Source organism: Maylandia zebra, linkage group LG3 (assembly GCF_041146795.1).
Source record: "Maylandia zebra isolate NMK-2024a linkage group LG3, Mzebra_GT3a, whole genome shotgun sequence".
Taxonomy (NCBI): Eukaryota; Metazoa; Chordata; class Actinopteri; order Cichliformes; family Cichlidae; genus Maylandia; species Maylandia zebra.
The window spans coordinates 48512688-48532247 of record NC_135169.1 but is presented as its reverse complement, the minus strand read 5'-3'; the positions used below and the strand labels follow the sequence as shown (position 1 = coordinate 48532247).

General features: G+C 38.6%; 3 protein-coding genes across 3 annotated transcripts; all 3 read right to left on the bottom strand.

Annotated features, from left to right (window-relative positions):
• Positions 1–1153: 1153 nt before the first annotated feature.
• Positions 1154–1987, bottom strand: LOC101485234 (protein S100-P). Its single transcript, XM_004567071.4, has 2 exons — positions 1751–1987; positions 1154–1400 (listed from the first exon to the last, which is right to left on the bottom strand). Exons 1-2 carry the CDS (start codon positions 1886–1888, stop codon positions 1257–1259), a joined length of 282 nt encoding a protein of 93 aa, XP_004567128.1. The 5' UTR covers positions 1889–1987; the 3' UTR covers positions 1154–1256.
• A 421-nt stretch (positions 1988–2408) lies between these two features.
• Positions 2409–3350, bottom strand: LOC101485506 (protein S100-G). Its single transcript, XM_004567072.2, has 2 exons — positions 3128–3350; positions 2409–2650 (listed from the first exon to the last, which is right to left on the bottom strand). Exons 1-2 carry the CDS (start codon positions 3263–3265, stop codon positions 2510–2512), a joined length of 279 nt encoding a protein of 92 aa, XP_004567129.1. The 5' UTR covers positions 3266–3350; the 3' UTR covers positions 2409–2509.
• A 10259-nt stretch (positions 3351–13609) lies between these two features.
• On the bottom strand, positions 13610–19060 carry LOC101485964 (uncharacterized). Its single transcript, XM_004567075.4, has 5 exons — positions 18915–19060; positions 17711–18058; positions 17331–17438; positions 14235–14335; positions 13610–13927 (listed from the first exon to the last, which is right to left on the bottom strand). The coding sequence occupies exons 1-5, from the start codon at positions 18970–18972 to the stop codon at positions 13865–13867; spliced, it is 678 nt and encodes a 225-aa protein (XP_004567132.2). The 5' UTR covers positions 18973–19060; the 3' UTR covers positions 13610–13864.
• Between the last annotated feature and the right edge of the window lie 500 nt (positions 19061–19560).

The following is a 19560-nucleotide window of genomic DNA, read 5'->3' as shown; positions in this document are numbered from 1 at the left end:
CTTGCCTGTACTTGCACAATTCGTTTTGAGAAGGTTTGGTAATCCCTAAATGTTTAGAATTCATGCAAAGAATGCATGTAAAGCCGAAACTGCACTGTAATTACATTTTGTTGTTTCCAATATTTGGGATTGTTAAACTGTTTCGTAACTTTTTGTTTGCTGTATAGACTCAGTTTTACAGTATAATGCTGTAAAATTTATAAAATGTTACTGCTACCACTCTTACATCCGATTTGGGGGGGGGTTACACCAGCATTGTAAGCTGTTATTGTCCATTTTTGTCCTTTGTAACTCAAATTCAGCACAACATATTTGTATTTATGTGCTCTACAAGTTATGTTGAGCTTTACTGCTAAAAAAACATCTCAAACATCTCAATAAAACATTTTGAAAAACATGTACCTGGATTTAATCACACATCTTCTTTATCCATAATTCATGGTTTCTGTAGCTCTGACAATGCCACTGCATGATAGGTTAATCAAGCAAATAGTAAACATGGGAAGTGGACATAGCTGTGGTTAGAGTGAAGCACAGCTATGTCCCTTTTGTTTTCTTACTTTTGTAAAATTGGGCCCCAACAATAAGACAAGTTTCTACAGGTAGGGCTCACGGAAGTATTTCATACAGCTGGTGTTTCAGACTGTGCCAACCTACAATTCCTACATGCACATTCCCTGTAAGGTCATATACTGCATTTGTGTGCATTTATTGGAGATATTTTCTGTAATTTGTTTAATTCTGTATGAAGTTATTATTATTATTATTATTATTATTATTATTATTATTATTATTATTATTATTATTATTATTATTATTATTATTATAGTTATTATAGTTATTAAATTATTACATGTGGTAATAATTGTGCCAGCTGAGATATAAACCTTGCTGTGCCATCATTTTGGTTTAACTTCACTGTCAATCCATTTTCACTGGTTGATGTTTGTTGCCACAAGATAATCCTGAATCATGTTTTAACCTTCTGTCATTGCATTTACTCTGGTTTGCAGCTGTCTGTGCTTCTGTGTGGCTGGACCTGAGTTATTATTATTACTACAGCTAATGTTTACTACTTCTGTTACACCATGTATTAGGTGTAAAAATCTTCTAAATGTTTGCAATTCCATATAAACAACGCTTTACAACCATGTTCAGGAAGATAAACCAATTTATTCATCTGTTACAAAACAAGTGGAATTTCAGCAGTGTTATGCAGCTGTTGGTGCTTTTGTCTCCACCCCAGGGTGTGGTCTCTACTTCTTCTTAGTTGGCACACCACGGAAGCAGCAGGTCAGAGCAGCTACCACCGCCATAAACTCCTCAAAGTCCACCACGCCATCTCCATCAAAATCAAGAGCTTTGACCAGGTCATCCACTGCTTTTTTGTCCTTTGCTCCCTGTGAAGACCAACAGAACACCAGTGCTGTAAGCTACAGTCTGCAAGCTGCCAAATAGGGCCTCACTTTTTAGTCAAATAAAAACAGTTAAAACTAAACAAAATGTTGTTGTTCAAGTTAAACAATCAGTCTGCAAATACCATTAGGCTGACACCTTCTGTTAAATTTTAAACATCACAACTTGTCGGAAACACTTTTAAAAACAACTAGAAGCATGCAGCTGCAGGATGATATGTCCTTACTGCTTTCATTTTGCAAGTTAACCACCAAAACCAATCACCAACACATGAATTTGTATATTTTGCAGCATATAGTAAAAACACAGGTATGCCCTCTGGGGTGTACATTACCGAGATCATTTCAGGCATTTCCTTTTCCAGCAACGTCTTGACTTCAGATTTGGACAGACTGTTCGGGTCGCCATCAGTTTTTGCATACTTTTCAAAGGTGTCGAGCATCATACACATGGACACCTGTAGCTGAGTCATGGTTCCTGGCTGATGGGTAGTTATTAAACAGGTAGAGAAAAAGAAATGGAAGGTCGACAGAGCAATACCTGTGCAGGCAGTGACGGAAAAGAGGAGATACGGTTCTTTTTATACCTTTAAAAATGGGCTTGGCCACATTGGGAAGACAAAACCTTTAAAGGTGTGGCAGTGTTTGCTAAAGTATGTTGCACATATCAGGTTTCATACTCTGAGAACACAACCTCATTCTCCCAACGCCCAGTATGCAAATACTGAAAGGCCATATGCAGCTTTAGTCATTTGCTAGTGGACTTTGGTGAAAATTAAATGAATATTTAATTGTTGATAAACATTGTGCTTTGGATATGAGTTTAACTTTTCTACCACTGCATTTCCTGTGTTTGGCATTTGTCTGTGCTTCTGCATAGGGCTGGACTTAAGCCACTAAAACCCATACCATTTTTAACCCTGTATTTAAAAAAAAGTACACTGTGTAAATATCATTCTAGGTTATGCATTTTTATATTAAATCACAACTATGTGCAGGTAGATAAATCCCTTTATTCAGCTGTTACATAACAAGAGGCATTGCAGAGATAATAGGCAGTTGCTGCTGTTGTTCCCAGGGTGTGGTCACTACGCTCACTTCTTGCAAGGGCGGCCGTGGCAGACGCAGGTGATAGAAGCTACCAGCACCATGAACTCATTGAAGTCGACCTCACCGTCTCCATTGAAGTCCAGCTCTTTGAACAACTTGTCCAGGTCTTCTTGATTCTGTGCTCCCTGTATAAATCAAAAGATTATGTCACTAGTGCTACATTTTCTAAACTGCCAAAAGTGTTGTTGTCAGTATCATTTTTATTCAAATTGAGCCTTTTTCAAGATCACGTTGTTCCAGTTCGATGACAAACAACCCTGAGATGTATTTGATTGTCTTTACTTTTCAAAAAAATTGAAACACCGTATAAAAACATCAAAAAGCAAACAGCTGACTGTTTTACCAACCAAAACCGAGCATGCAAATTTTTTGTAATCATTCAGTGTCTTTATTGTACTTGAACTCCTACCATGAGTCAGGATGTTTTCTAACTTCATGATAAACTCTTGCATACAGTATATTTAGTTGATAAATATACTTAAATACATAATGTTATGTAAATTTAAGCCTATGTGGCTGATCCTCGCTGAGCAGATATCAGCACTGTACCCAGCGGTGACATGTACATGGCCCAGCACATGCGTGCAAGGAATGAACAGTACCTTGAGCAGTCCAGGCAGCTCGCTTTCCAGCAGAGCCTTGACCTCGGCTTTTGTTAGGCTGTCCGGCTTTCCATCCTTTCCTGCATATGTATCAAAGACCTTCATCATGCAAGCCACGGACGTCTCCAGCTGTGTCATGATTGCTGTCTGACAGGTGGTTATTCAGGTAGAGAGGAAAAATTGGAGGTGGACAGAGCAGTAGCTGTACAGGGAATGAAGGGTTAGAGAGGGGATTCTTTTTATACCTTTAAAAAAATAGGTTTGGCACCACTGATAAGACCAGCTTCTATTGCTGAGGTAGTGCTTCCTCAAATGTTTGACTCCAACTTAGTAAACACAACCTTGGACCTGCATCGCCCAATATTCGCATCACCTGAAAGGCCATATGCAGCTTTGGTCATTTACTTGTTGACTTAAGGCGAGGCCGATCTATTAACAGAACAACAAAGGTAATAAATTCTATGATTTAAAGCAGTAACTAAGCGATTGATTTATTATACAAGCTGAGCTGCAAAGTCTGTTGTCGTTATCATCCAAAGACGATAATGAAACAAGTTTAAACCTGCTGTCAGTGCAGCATTTACTGTGGTTGGTGGCTGTCTGCGTGTCTATGTAGGGTCGGATTTAAACCACAATAGGAAAGTTACGAAAACTGAGTACACGCGGGCGGTAATCTGTTCTCTCTCATAAATGATGTTGTGGAAATTGTGCTCTCTTACAATATATATATCTATGCATGAAACATCAAAAGCATTTTTGTGGTCAGATAACATGTCACAACATGCCTCTTGCTTCATTATGTCAAACACAATGAGAAATAAAGTTCCTCATGCAGATTGGATGGCAAAGGAGGAATCAAAGATGATGGCGTTCAGTGGACCGAGTACCCGAGTCATACTTTCGAATTTCACTTTTTATTTTAAAAACAAAGCATGTGGATGTGGTGAAAGTGCAAGGGTGCAAGCTTGCAAGTAGAAGAAAGCTTCTGAGACTGTAAAAACCTGGCCATTCAGTAGCGGTTAACACGTTTTGGAGGGTACATCATGGCAAGCAGGCCAGGTCTAGTATCACACTGTAAGTTTGGTTTGTCCCTCTGTCAGTCTGAATCTGGCTGACTCAACAGGTCAAATATTTGCATTGCTTATGTCCGTCTAGTACATGTTAATCACCTCTTTCTGATATTATCACAAACCCAAATGTGTTAATGCAAAGTAATGTGACACTAAAACTGATCTGTCTTGTAGCTGTTGGTATCACTTTCTGAGGCAGAGTTGTTTTAAGGGTGTAAAAAACACTGCAATTTTAAGTTTACCTGAAAATTAAACCATTTTCTAAATATTTTCCAGTACAGCACATTTTGCAGCTTTGCCAAATGGTGTAGACTTTTCATATCACAGATTGTATATTGTCAGTACTCAGTGCTTCATGGTGAAAACTAAGCTTGGTCTCATGGCTTCTGTTTCTATTGTGTCACTGTTTTTTTCACTGTGGTGAAAGGTGATAAAACATCTTTACGTGGCTCTCCATTTATAGGTTCTTTCCTCTTGCTCTTTTCTCCTTTTATATGCGTCTGCCATCTAAAGCAGCCAAATCCCTCAGCCTTAACGTGATGATTAAATTATTTGTGCGCAGCTGTTTAAATTTGCACCCTGAAAACGCTTTTTATTGTCCACCATGCGTAACTCTGTGTGTGAAACAAAAACTTGACAAATATTTTAGGTATTAAACAACAAATCCTGCAAATACATTTGAGTATACTGAGTATATTTCACTATGACATGAAAGAGATGCTAAGAGATAATATCTTTCCTTTGCACAGCAGTTAGTTTTCCATGTATGGTAACCAAACTGATTTTGACTGTAAGCTGTAAAGCTCTGCTTTATTCATGTGTTGTTGACAGGCAGTTTGACCTGGAGACATGCTAAACAATGCCAACTCTACAAACATGAAAGTGATTCTTGGAAATTCACCGTCGGGGGTTCCTATGAAAGGCGGTGCCTTGACTTTTGCTGTTTAAAAAGAAATTAGAGCGCCTTCCCTGGTTATTGTAAAATCATATATGATATTATAACATTGTCATTATTTTTATAGAAGCTGAAGATGAGCACAATATCTTGAAATAGGAGTAAAAACGAACAGTGGTATATACAATATATAACATAAAATATGTTCAATGTGTGATGTACACTGGCATTATGCCAAAGTCAACAGTGTGCGTATACACACGATGCGGTGTATTGGGTGGAGTACTGGATAAACAGGTGCAGAGAACTAAAGTCTTAAGGCTGCAAACCTAATGCATCAACACTTTAAACAACTTATTGTGATACACACAAACAAAACATAATCTTTCACTTCAAGGTGGCTGTAGCAGGAAGGTGGGTGGCTCCCCCTAGTCTCCATGCCAAATATCCTTGTGTAAGATATTAACCCTAAGTTTCTCTCCGGTGCGTCTATTGGAGTATCAATGTATGTAAATGTTAGTTAGTAAGAAGTTGTTACGGTCACTGGGGGGACTCAAACGCGGGACTCCTTGCTCAAAGGAAGAACGGAGGGTTTTATTTACAAACACCAGGTGAAATGTGTGACAGTGACTCAGTGCTATATACAAGCATGCGGGGATCAGGGCTCCAGGGAATCCACGGGGAAAAACAGGGGAACACTCTCACTCCTCCTCAGTCTCTCTTGGCGTCTCACCAGTCATTTACTCCTCTCTCACACCAGAAACTCAGTAGGGAACAAGGGCAGGTCCAGGGGTACAGGTCAACAGAGATGGGCAGTAACGCGTTACTTGTAACTTGTTACTTGTAATGCGTTACTGTAATCCGATTACTTTTTTCAAGTAACGAGTAAAGTAAGGGATTACTATTGCAAAAACGATAATTAGATTACCATTACTTTCCCGTAGGAACGCTGCGTTACTGCGTGACTAAAACCGTGATTTTTTTGCGAGAATGTCTCATGACAGTGACGTAAGCGAGTGCGACGTTCGTGACAACAGCTGTGTGCAGATCAACAATGGATCACATATCGATTGTGGGAGAGAGTGTGAGCGTGCAGCGTTTAAAGCGTGGAAGCACTGACCTTACTTTGAGTTTGATTCCATAAAAAGTGACAAAAACATTAGCATCCGTTGTGCGTGGGAAGAAAACTTTTTACAGCGAAAAAACCCCCCCTAAACTTCCAAGCAAGCACCGAGTGCACAACGATGTAATGAGAAACTCACAGAGAAACTCGCGGATTCTTTAACTGACCGCTGCACACCTGCACCAGAGCACACCTCCGCCTACCCTGCTCCTGCTTTACAGGTGAAAATAGAGTAACAGGACCGCTAGTCTTTGATTTTATTTACTTTCTGCTGTGTTTTACTTGCATCTATTTGAAAGAGTGAGTGTAAACACAAAAAAATATTTTATTTTATGTGCTGGAATGTGCAGAAAATCGGTTTAAATATTAAACAAATTTCTTCCAGTCAGAGAATGTTGCATATAATTACATTTTTGCTTGATGCATAAAGTTAAAAGATTAAAACTAACAAAACAAGTTTTAAAAAGAGACCTTTCCATTTGATTACATTCTGTATGATGAATTATGTAGAAAAAGTAGAATTGGGCTGAAAGATCTATCGCTTTATTACCTCTTCAGGTTGTAAATCGTGTTTTTAAAAAGTAACTAAGTAATTAATAACTTTTGAAAATAAGTAATCAGTAAAGTAACGGGATTACTTTTTTGGGGAAGTAATCAGTAATTAGTTACTGATTACTTTTTTCAAGTAACTTGACCAACACTGCAGGTCAAGCAACGATCCAGCGAAGAGCAGTCTCGCTTCTTCCCTTTAGTAGAGGCCAGTTAATGAGGCGGAGGTGTTGATCATCTCCCAGGTATGTAGACCAAAGGCGGGAGCCCACAATGAACTCCGCCCAGGCGACAGAGGGGGAGAGGGAGAAAGAGGGAGAGAGAGAACAAAGCAGAACTTCTCAGGCAGATCTGTCGGACCGTGACAGAAGTAAGTTGGCAAAAATCATAGAATTAAGTGCTTGGGGGAATCTGGCATGTTGTATTAAGTGCTTTGAGTACTCAAAAATTGCTATTTAAGAATCAGTCCATTTACAATGCATTGCTTCTGTTTATAGCACATGGAGCTGTGTATTGTATTTATCTTATCATGTACAGTCATATGACTCAGACAAGATTATTGCCTGAGTCATATGAACAAAAGACGGTTCTGGAATGCGGCACTCCCTAAAACAGGGAATGGTAACTGGAATATACCAACTACTGACACATTAGTGGGGGACCACCATTATAAACCAAATATTTACTTCTAATATGATTACAGTTGTGTTCATAATCACTCATTGTGGACATAACTGCCATCGTTTCAGTTTTAATTATTGCTTTGAACTGTTCTTTTTCAAGTTTTCATAAGTTTGAATTTATTTTGGATTTTCTTTAAGTCACACGGGGTCAAAAGTATAGAAACACAAGGGGAGCTGAAAGTTCTAGTGTGTTTTAACTTGATAAGACCGAGGCGTATTAACTTCTTGTCACTAAACATGATTGAGTACGACTGGTAGTTTGTCATGCCAGCATTTTTTTATAGCGCTTATCGGCTTGACCAATACTCAGAACAATAGGAAAGTCCAGGGAACTCAGTGAAGATCTAGGAAGGAATTGTGGATTTATGTAAATTGGGAAGGAGTCTTGGACTCATGTCTAAACAACTGCATAATCCAATATCATAATTTTAAGGAGCTGAAACACTTCTTTGCAAGCTTTGCAAGCTTTGCACGCTTTGCACGCTTTGAGGTGAAGGGACCAGAGGCAGCAGCAAAAACATCAGACAGCAGCAGCAATTTAAGGGATATGAGGTGAGGCGCACACTGAGGGCAGAGAACCCCATGAAGGCCGCTGGTCCAGATGGTGTGACGGGAAGGGTTCTAAAAGAATGCGCAGACCAGCTGGCTGGGGTCTTCACTAAGATCTTCAACACTTCACTCTCCCAGTCCTGCATCCCACCATGCCTAAAGTTGGCCACAATTGTCCCACTGCCAAAACGTACAGACAGCCTCAATGACTACCAACCTGTTGCTCTAACACCTGTTATAATGAAGTGCTTCGAGAAACTGGTCCGACGTCACATCATGTCCCGCCTGCCACCCACACTCGACCCGCTCCAGTTCGCATACAGAGATAACAGATCAACTGAAGATGCCCTTGGCACAATGCTCCACACTACCTTCTCTCACCTGGAACAACAGGGGCGTTACGCCGGGCTGCTCTTTGTTGCCTTAACACCAGCTCTCCACAAGGCTGTGTACTGAGTCCCCTGCTGTACACTCTGTACACACATGACTGTGTTAAACGTCTTCAAGCAACTTAAAGAAGTCCAGACGCTTTTCTTTGCAAGCTCCTTTGACTACGATGACCTGGATGACTGAGAACCTTCACAGACAAGGTGCAATAATAACAGTGTGCAATACACATGCACTTATTGTTCATTTTATTACTAAGTGAAGTTACTGTGTTGTGTTGTGATGTGTCGTGTTGTGTTGTACGTAGTGCCGACGTGGGACAGTTTTCCAATTTCATTGTACTATTGTACTATGTGTGACTGTGCAATGACAATAAAGAGTTATCCTAAATGATTATATGTAAGGATGGGACAGTTTAGACCTGCTGTTGCACCAATTCCTTTTTAATTTCATTCAGGCCTTTCTAACCAATTTTAAAATGTTTCCGCCTTTCTTGTTTTTCTTTAATTGCTGGAATTTATAACAGAGTATGTTTTGAAAGATGACCAAGTAGCAAACCTCCAGATTAAGAAGGTAGATCACACTATAAGATACTGGAGGTGTGAAATTGTAAAGGGTGAGATTGGGCCTGTGGCTCTCTAACCTGACACATCTGAAGCTACAGCCACAGGAAATAACACTTGTTTCACTGTGAATAAAGCTTTTTTTTTTTCTTTTTGAAAACTTTTTCAGAGAACTTATTACAACTTATATATTTATAGCAGTGTTGTAGCACACTCTCACATACAGAGCTCTCATGGCGCGTGTGTTTGAAGTATGGGCAGTATGTGCTGCCCATACTTCAAACATAGGCTAGTTCGTTATCACACCTACGATGGGCTACTTTTGCCTTTGTAAACTATAAAAACTGTTAAGAGCGTGTCAAGGTTCAAAGAAACTGGAAATGAATTAACGACTGCACCATAGGTGATACTTCTCTGGGTGCACATCTACAGTAGGACGAGGTTGATTATAAGGTGCCGGTAAATCAGAATACAACGGCTAGTTTGTTAAATTGTAACAGTAAATGGATTTCTATTTTATAGCACTAGTGACACACCACTAACCCTGAGAGCAAGTAGAGCTGACCAGTGTTGGTCAAGTTACTTGAAAAAAGTAATCAGTAACTAATTACTGAGTACCTCCCCCAAAAAGTAATCCTGTTACTTTACTGATTACTTATTTTCAAAAGTAATTAATTACTTAGTTACTTAGTTACTTTTTAAAAACACGATTTACAACCTGAATAGGTAATAAAGTGATAGATCTTTCAGCCCAATTCTACTTTTTCTGCATAATCCATCATACAAAATGTAATCAAATGGAAAAGTCTCTTTTTAAAACTTTAAACTTTAAATCTTTTAACTTTATGCATCAAGCAAAAACTTATTATTTATATATTGTACTTATATTATATTGTACCCCGCCTCTCGCCCTATGACAGCTGGGATAGGCTCCAGCGCCCCCAGCAACCCTGAAAAGGATAAGCGGAAGCGAATGGATGGATGGACTTATATTATACTTATTATATGCAACATTCTCTGACTGGACGAAACTTGTTTAACATTTAAACTTATTTTCTGCACATTCCAGCACATAAAATAAAATAGTTTTTTGTGTTTACACTCACTCTTTCAAATAGATGCAAGTAAAACACAGCAGAAAGTAAATAAAATCAAAGACTAGCGGTCCTGTTGCTCTATTTTCACCTGTAAAGCAGGAGTGGCGTAGGCGGAGGTTTATCCTGGTGCAGGTGTGCCGCAGCGGTCAGTGGAAGAATCCGCAAGTTTCTCTGTGAGTTTCTCATTACGTCGTTGCGCACTCGGTGCTTGCTTGGAAGTTTAGGGGGTTTTTTGCTGTAAAAAGAAGTTGTCTTCCCACGCACAACGGACACTAATGTTTTTGTCACTTTTTATGGAATCAAACTCAAAGTAAGGTCAGTACTTCCACGCTTTAAACACTGCATGCTCATACTCTCTCCCGCACTCGATATATTATCCATTGTTGATCTGCACACAGCTGTTGTCACGAACGTCGCACTCGCTTACGTCACTGTCACGAGACATTCGCGCAAAAAACCACGGTTTTAGTAACACAGTGCTTACATGAAAGTAACGGTAATCTAATTACCGTTTTTGCAATAGTAATCCCTTACATTACTCGATACTTGAAAAAAGTTACAAGTTACAAGTAACAAGTAATGTGTTACTGCCCATCTCTGGTGCTGACACATATTTGTTTTTATTTTATGATGCAAAAAGGTTTACAGACAAAACATTTGAAGGGACTTGACACAAAAAGTCTGGTCTCCTACCACTTAATGTATGTGTTTAAACTTTTAAAACTATTGATATTAGTGTTTGGTTTCACAGGCAGAGTTAACAGCCTGGACCAAGGTGCATCTGTTACTCATTATACTAAGGACTGAGGAAACACCCTTTTATCATCGGCATCGTCGTCGATTGGTGTAGTTTTGTGTTTCTTCTAACTAATCACATGAGAAAACATTTACTCAAAGTAGTAACAAAGTTACCAGTAAATGTTGTACAGCAGATAAGTAATGTTCTTAGTGTGTACAGTATTTGTGCAGACATCTGCACAAACCATTTATTCTTGTTTTATTATAGACGGACTTTAAAAAGGGGGTTAATCCAATGCTAGCTTGCTTTTTTATTGTAACTATCCATAAAACATTTTATTCTGTTATCTCATACAGCTCAATTATACGGACAGGCCCTGTAGATCATTTGGTTAAATGCACCATTTGTGTGTTATGAGCCACCTGTGTGGGCTAATCCAATCGGAACCGTCCATGGGGGGTTATGTATTGGTATTGGACGGTATAAAGTATAAAGTTTACAGGGGAATAATATCCGCAGTGGTCATTGACTCATACCAACTCATGAGACAGCTGCAGGCCTATTCAGTTACTGGCTGTAACTGGCTGCTGGGTTTCCTGACAGGAAGAAAGCAGACAGCAAAGGTCTGCAGTAACACTTCTAGCACAATAACAAGTACAGGGACTCTCGAAGGATGTGGGTTGGGGCCCCTCCTCTTCACTCTGCTGACCCACGACTGCACACCATCACTCAACTTCAACCTTTTCATCAAGTTTGCAGATGATGCAACTGTGGTAGGTCACATCAGCCACAATGATAAAAACCTACTACAGGTGAGAGGTTAACCCTCTGGCAGAGTAGTGCAGCAACAACAACCTGTCCCTGAATGTGGAGAAAACTAAGGAGATCATCATAGACTTCAGGGGAATTCACACCTGCACACCCCACTAACCATCAGTGGTGCTGCTGTGGAGAGCGTAAGCAGTGCCAAGTTCCTGGGTGTGCACATCTCAGAAGATCTCTCCTGATCAAAAAACACAGCATCACTGGTCAGTAAAGCCCAACAGCGACTCTGCAAACTGAGGAGAGCAAGAGCCTCAACCCCCAGCTGCATCACTGTGTGGTATGGCTCCTGCACTGGGTCCTTCCGGAAAAGTTACAACGGCTAGTGAGAGCAGCAGAGAGGATTGTGGGTACCTCTCTTCCCTCTCTCCAGGACAGCTACTGCATCTGCCTAATCTGGAAAGCCCTCTGTATTACAGGTGACTGCACTCATCCGTCCAACAGCATCTTCAGTTTGCTGCCATCATGAAGGAAACTGAAGAGCCTCCGGGCTAGAACCAGCAGATATAGAGACAGCTCCGTCCGTCAGGCTGTCGGGATGCTGAATTCACTCCCTGCTGTCACACACATGAACCCCAGACCTGCATTCGCCTCGTTCCTCTGAAACCCCCAACCCCCAAACATATAAAACTCTGAACCACCACCATTGCCCTTTCACTGACTGCTCCACCCCCCACTTGCACACCCACGCGAACTTGCCCACAATCACTATGATTGAGTTGGACACTGCTGTTTATATAAGATAGTATTGTATTGTATGGTGTTTTACATAAGATTCCTGTTTTATTTTTCATCTTTTAATCTTTATATTGTTTGAGTCTACACTTAGGACCATGGGAGCAAATTCTTGTGTATGACTGTACATATGTTCTTTGACAATAGCTGACTTTGACTTCAGTTGTTAGAACATTTAGCAAAAAAGCAGACATTCAGCCCAATGGCTAAAGACTTTGGGCAGACATTGGCTGTTCGTTCATCCAAGGATTAAAGCATAGGTGTAATTCTTAAATAGTTTGAATTAAACCTTGAAAGTCTGCACTTCAATTACACATCAAATGCTTCAGTGACAATCATCATGCCGTCGTTGTCCCAAAGACGGAGCACTGCATGTAAGCATCTCGTGTTTTCTGCAATAGTATATGTTGCAGTTTGAGGTCTGTCAGTCTTTGCTCACCACCAAATGTTACTAGGACATTTGGCTCAGATGCTTAGGTAGGTCATCTAAAAACAGGAAACCCGCTGGTTTGATTTCCTTGGGCAAATTTAAATTGTTGTCAAATTGTTCTGAATGCTTGAATAAATGTGTGACTGTAGCTTGTACTGTGGGAGCACTGAGCCAGCAAGAACCAGGATGAGAAAAATGTTTATAGTTATAAACATCACGTATGTAAATGGGTTGCTAAGTCAACTTGGAGGTCAGTGTTCAGAGAAAAGGTATTTTAGGAGCTCGTCGCTAACTGGTCTGATTCTGCCTTCAATCATGGTGAAAACACTGAAACGTTGACCTTATTACATGAATACAGAGAAGATGTACTGAATGATGAGGACACATTTATAATATCAGAGACATGCATTTAATGTCTCAGATTTATTTGAGATGTACAAGTTTTGTATGGTTGATACGACAAACACACACATAGCAAACCTTCGCCCGTCACAGGCGTACTTTCCACTTCCTGTCACTGACCTACTATACAGTCACCCCTGAACACCACACTTTCCATTCAGCATCCTAATCGTAAGCTGTAATCATTACGAAACCTGCGTGTTCAGTGTCGCATTTTTAACCCTCACTGTTGCTGATCGTGTTTTAGCCCGATCAAATTCTGCCTGGTACCATTATCAGTGTATAACCCTGTGATTTTGGGTGTATCCTATATGATGTCTGCATGATCAGAGTGATTTTCCCCCTGAAATACCGAAATAAATTGCACAAAACATTTTTAAGCAAGAAATTACACAAAAATCCTGAATATAGCAAAGATGCCACAAATTAAAAACTATGCAAATTCATCATTTATTTTATTTTTTTATTTGTCAGAAGGTTAAATAAACACATAAACATATTATTATTTTGTGATTCAGGCTTTATGGGACTAACACCCCATCACTGAAATTAATTTTAATTAAGATGTAGTTTATAGAAAAATACATACATATTTACAACCACATATGTGGGTTTTTGCAATCATGCAAAAATGTAAGAAAAATATGCTATATACAGGACAGAAAGTACACAAGAAAACTCTGGAGCCGACACTCATTTACTTTCTTTGGGATCCACATGCTCGAAGTAGAAGGATTCATACAGAGGCACTTGCCGCTGAAAGAGAAGGACATAAAGAAGAAGCTCATCAGTCAGACATCACAGACCGAGGCGCTCCACAGGTCAGTGTTTCCTAAAATGCACAACCTAAAACTCAACAGGCAATCTGAGTTTAACACATAGTTAGGTAGAAACATTATGTCAGTTATATTTTTATGATGTCTCAATGTTGAAGTCACCGTGAATAACTCAGTGAAAATGGATCAACATGTATTTGGACTGTTTAAAAATGATTTTCAGTACTGTTTCCTATTGTCCCCCTAAACTAACTAAAACATCACCCTGAAATGAACCCCGTTCTCACCCACTGAGACGAGCCTCTGGAGGAGCTTGTGCTGTCTTTGTCTGCATCTGCCATCTCGGAGTCTACGTGGGGAACCTCGTAGATGACTTGGGCTGCTAGTGCTGAAAACACACACGTCCACATAGAAATGATTACAAGGATTTAAATTGCATTTTCTTTTTAAAATAATGACCTAATTGGGAGCCGCATTTAATCCTTTCGGTCTCTGTTACTGTTACTGTAATGTTACAAACATGTTACAATACTTCATCCCTCCTTATATTTTCATTTTATTTTAACAAACTTATCTCTGTCAGTGTTTAAACTGTGGCATCCTGTTATTATGGGATGAAATGGACTTTACAATAATTCACACTTTATCTACTTCACTTCTGCACCTGTGGAGACTCAAACCAAGAACCTTCCTGCTGTGAGGAGACGGCACCAACCACAGTGTTTTGTTTTTCCATATCTGCATCAATTACTCACCTCCAGCAGTATCTGAACCAGCTGTTTCAGCTATCATCGTGTGCCAGTCTCAGCTCATTGACCATCTGCTCTTCAGTGACTGGCTTCCTCTTTTTAATTAAATCAGACTTTAGATTTGCCCATATCTACATGTGCTTCTTCTTTAATCTGATGCCAGCAGTCAGTTTAAAAACTAAACCATTTTGAACTATTGCATTCTTTATTTGATAACACAATTTTGCAGCCTTTTTCACAACCCTAGTGTATTAAAACATTATCCTTGGCACACAACGCTATTCAATTTCAGCCCCAAATATTTCTAATTGAAACACTATTATGTTGTTGTTGTTTTTCAATGTAGACTTGTTTCATGAGTAGATCATCTATCAAGAGGAAATTTGCTCTTTTGAGGTTGAACTCCAAATTGTTCCTAGTGAATCAAGTATTAATGAATGTATGAATGCAGCTTGTAGTGTAGAACGACTTTGAGTTTTCAGTGTTATAAATATAATAAAGTAAAAACGCATGTTATTATAAAGTGGTAGGGTACTTACAAAAAGAAAAAATAAGTGATGTGATCCAAAAACCCAAAGTTTTCTGCTTGTTATCACAACCAGGCCTCCTGTTAGCAGCTCTTTTATCTTTCAGTCAGTGGAAAGCTGCTGTCACGTGTACAGATTGTTCAAAATTACAGATTACTCCTACCCAATCCAATTTCATTACAGTGGGTTGCACAGAGTATTATAGTTTAACATTGTGCTGCACAATGTGTTAATGTTTCCTGTAAGAGCGCCACATGAGTTGTGATGTGTATAGAATTGTTTGCTGCAAACAATCGTTTGCTGTTTGGTATTTAAAGAGAGTCTATGGGAACTTCACCGTTGTGGTACATACTTTAAATATAAGGTTACAAGAACTGACAATTCAATTTGAACTGATAGTGTCAAAATATTTTTCTAAAATATAAAAAAAAGTAGATGTTTACTTTCTTCATATTGACTGTTTAAGGTGATGAGATGAAGCTAGCACCTGGATAAATCTCATTGTGTTCCAACTGGTTTCTTACAACTACATTCAAATATACTTCACATTTGTTTTCCGCCACTAACATATATGATAGACTTTGGTGCTCTGTAAGACAGTCTATGTTGTTGTTTATACAGAGGATCCCGTAGGAGAACTTTCTGAAAATTGCCATTTTCATTTTGAACTACCTCCAAGCTCTTTGATTGTGTGCTTTTCTATTACATATTCATCTACACTGTTTATATCATTCTGTTTGCTATTTATTGCTGTCTTCTACACTCCTGCACAGTTGGCGTGGAACGCCCATAATTTCGTTGTACATGGACAATGACATTAAAGTCCTATTCTATTCGGTTCTATTCTATTTTCCAGGTATCAAGATATTTCTTCTAATGAAACCCTTGAAAAACTTATCAGTCAGGAGCATTAAAATCCATTACATTTGTTATTTAGTATACTAGTTGACTTGATACCAAATAAATAAATAAAAGGCATTTTTCTACTCTTTCTGATCCCTCAAAGAACTTTTACATTAAGTGTAGATTCTTAGATTCAGTTAGTTTCTTCCTTTTAGTTAGTTTATTTGAAAATATTTTGATGTTCTCATGTCAGGGTCAGCTTTGTTGTATTTAATATAATGAGTGTGTCAGGAGTGACAGATATTACAAAACAAGCAGCACTTTTTGCAGGTCTTTGAGTCACAGCCATGAAGATGCCAACAGGTAAAAGGACTGTTTCTTATGCAGCGCTTTTCTACTCTATCTGAGAACTCAAAGCGCTTTATCTTAAACAAGTCCCAGTAAACACAGGTGGTCGAAGAATCAAGCTAAAAACATTTCATATATATTTTTTATTTAATTTATTTTTTACTTACTAGTTTGTGAGTGTACACTATAGTTTCAGTTAGTACTTTTTTAAAGGCTAGTTTTATTTTGTTTAACAGACGTGTTTGTTCACACCTGGTTTTAGTTTAATGTAAGTACAAAAACCTTGTGGCTCAGTTACTATTTTTCTTTCATCGGTTTTACCACAACACTTAAACTTTGCTGCCATGCAAACTGACAGTTGTGCAAATGTATTAGTGAGGAAAGTGTCAGCCTCCACATTACGAGTCCTAATTTCAAGGCTTTTGATGCAGATTGTTTGGACCTTTTCTTTTTCAGGAATAGTTTTGCGTGATGAAAAATGCGGACTGCAGAAGGTACTAAATGAATGCTGTTCAAATAGCATGTACAGAAACTCACACAGGTTTTTTTAAATCCTCGTGCATTTCCTGCTCCAACTTTTTATTACGTATATGGAAATATTAGCTCCTAACTTGTTTGAATTGGCTCCAATATAGTCCAGTAATAATGTCAAGGTACAGTGGTTGAGGTATATCACAGAGAACTATCTCATCATAAAACAACTGCACATTTATAGTCAAGTGATTATTTTGTTTATTGTTTAAAATGAACCTGTGTTCCTGTGTGTGATACCTGTGTCATGTTCTTTGGTTAAAAGAGTTAAATACAACGTGTCTTTATGTATAGACAAAAACACAAGTAACAAAGAAATATTTTTGTTCAGTCCACCACTCATAACTGTGTCTCTGATGCTTTAGTATTCATTTAAAGTTGGTACCTTGTTTTCTTCGCAGAGTGCAGTAACAGACGAGTGTGATGAGGAGCAAAGGAACCACTACAGCCAGGGAAATGATCACGTTGGTTGGATTCCCAGGATATAAAGAATCTGTTAAATTTGTAATAATATTATAATAATAATTACATCCATCTATCTCATGTAAAAATGCAATGCCTTCTGGTACTATCATGGTAAAATGTTGTGTAATAATTTTTATTTTTTTTTTAAAAGAGGGATAAAAACTGTATTAATTGTCTATTAAGACTACCAAGCCACCTAAAATGACAGTGACAGTACAGTTGATTTCAGTCTGCAGTTGATATTGATTAAATATCAACTACACTCGTAAAAAGGGATTTGAACATGTCACCATACTGAACCTTGTGCACTTTGCGAGTTGTTCCCAGTATCGTTGCCTGTCTTGACTGTGATAACTGTCCCATTTCCTTTAGCCTCAGTTAAAGATGGTATCTCCACAGTCACCTTGCAGATGTACGTCCCTGAATCGTCTGGTCTAATATTTGAGATTTTCAAAAAATAACATTTCTTCTCTTCCTTTTTCAGAAACACATTAGGCTGATCACTCCTAATTTCTGTTTGATTTTTAAGCCAGTTCACTCTAATTCTTTCAAACTTCCCTTTCCAGCAGCAGGTGATGTTTACTGTCTCTCCTTTCCTGACAAAAACATGATCGCTCTGTGTCACAACAAATGTGCCTGATGAAACACCTGTAAGACACAAAGTGGAACATAAGTCATTACAAGACCACACATATTGCATGATTTCTAAAGCTAAAAGCATCAGGGTTTTGGTACAAATACAGTATGCAGATATGTTTTCAAGTAGCATGAAAAGAAAAGCAACTGAACTTTTTTAGGTTTCCTAAAGATGTTTCAGCTCACATCAGAGAAGCTTCTGATGTCTTCAAGAAACTTTAAGTAGTTCAGTCACTTTTCCTTCCATATCCTTAGATTACACATGTGTCAAACTCCAGACCTCGAGGGCCGGTGTCCTGCAGGTCTTAGATGTGTCCTTGATCCAACACAGCTGATTGAAATGGCTAAATGACCTCCTCAACATGTCTTGAAGTTCTGCAGAGGCCTGGTAATGAGCTAATCGTTTTATTCAGGTGTGTTGACCCCGGGTGAGATCTAAAACCTGCAGGACACCGGCCCTCGAGGCCTGGAGTCCGACATCCCTGGATTACCATGACCTGGATGGCTGAGAGCCTACACAGACACAGACATGCTTCTAAAAACATTATAGTGATTTTTATAGAAAACAAATAACAATATTAGGTAGTAAATGCACACCAGGAATAAAGATGTCATGACAATAATTTTGTTGTCTTTTACATCTGTTATTTAAAAAGCCTTGTATCTTTATAAATCATTCTAGATCTAAGTTAGTCTCACTTTTTAGAACTAAGAACTTTAAACACTGACATATTGAGAAGAAATAATATCAGACATTCATTTATCGGTTGAATATTTATCACAAACAAATTTAGGAAAACTTAACTTTTCCATTTAGAGAGGAATGGTATAAAAACTAAATAATTTGCTAAGTTGTGTTTCTACTTACTCCAGGATGACAGGGTACAGAGAGAGGCGAAAAGCAGGCTACTTAGCAAGATCTTCATCTTGCCACACTGATTCACTACTGAACAGTTACAATCACTTCATCTGTCACAGCTTCTCTTAGTCCCACCCACCACACACACACACACACACACACACACACACACACACACACACACACACACACACACACACACACACACACTGTGCACCATGTTTTCTTCAAAGATCTTCTGTTTTCTAGAGAAGTGTGAAAACCCACAGATGCTGCTGCTTCCTCCTTCAGACAGACGGCAGCTACAGACAAACTATAGAAGCTGTGACTAAGACTCAGACCTTTCTCTTCCGACTGAAAAGGACACTTTTTTTATCCTCATGCAGAGATGCTGAAATGGGGTCACAATAAAATACATATTAAGGACAGATAATGTAATAAACTGTATTTTTGTTCAAGAATTGTTATTAAAATTGTTTGAAAGTCAATCTTTGTAAGTTTACACACATGCATACATACAAAGTTTACATGTTAACATTAATTTATTTTAATATTTTATTTAATTGTTTTAACTGCACTGTTTTGGGGGTTTTACGTTGCCAGATTATTGTAGTGGTATAGCTTTTGTTCTATTATTATTATTATTTTGTTGAAA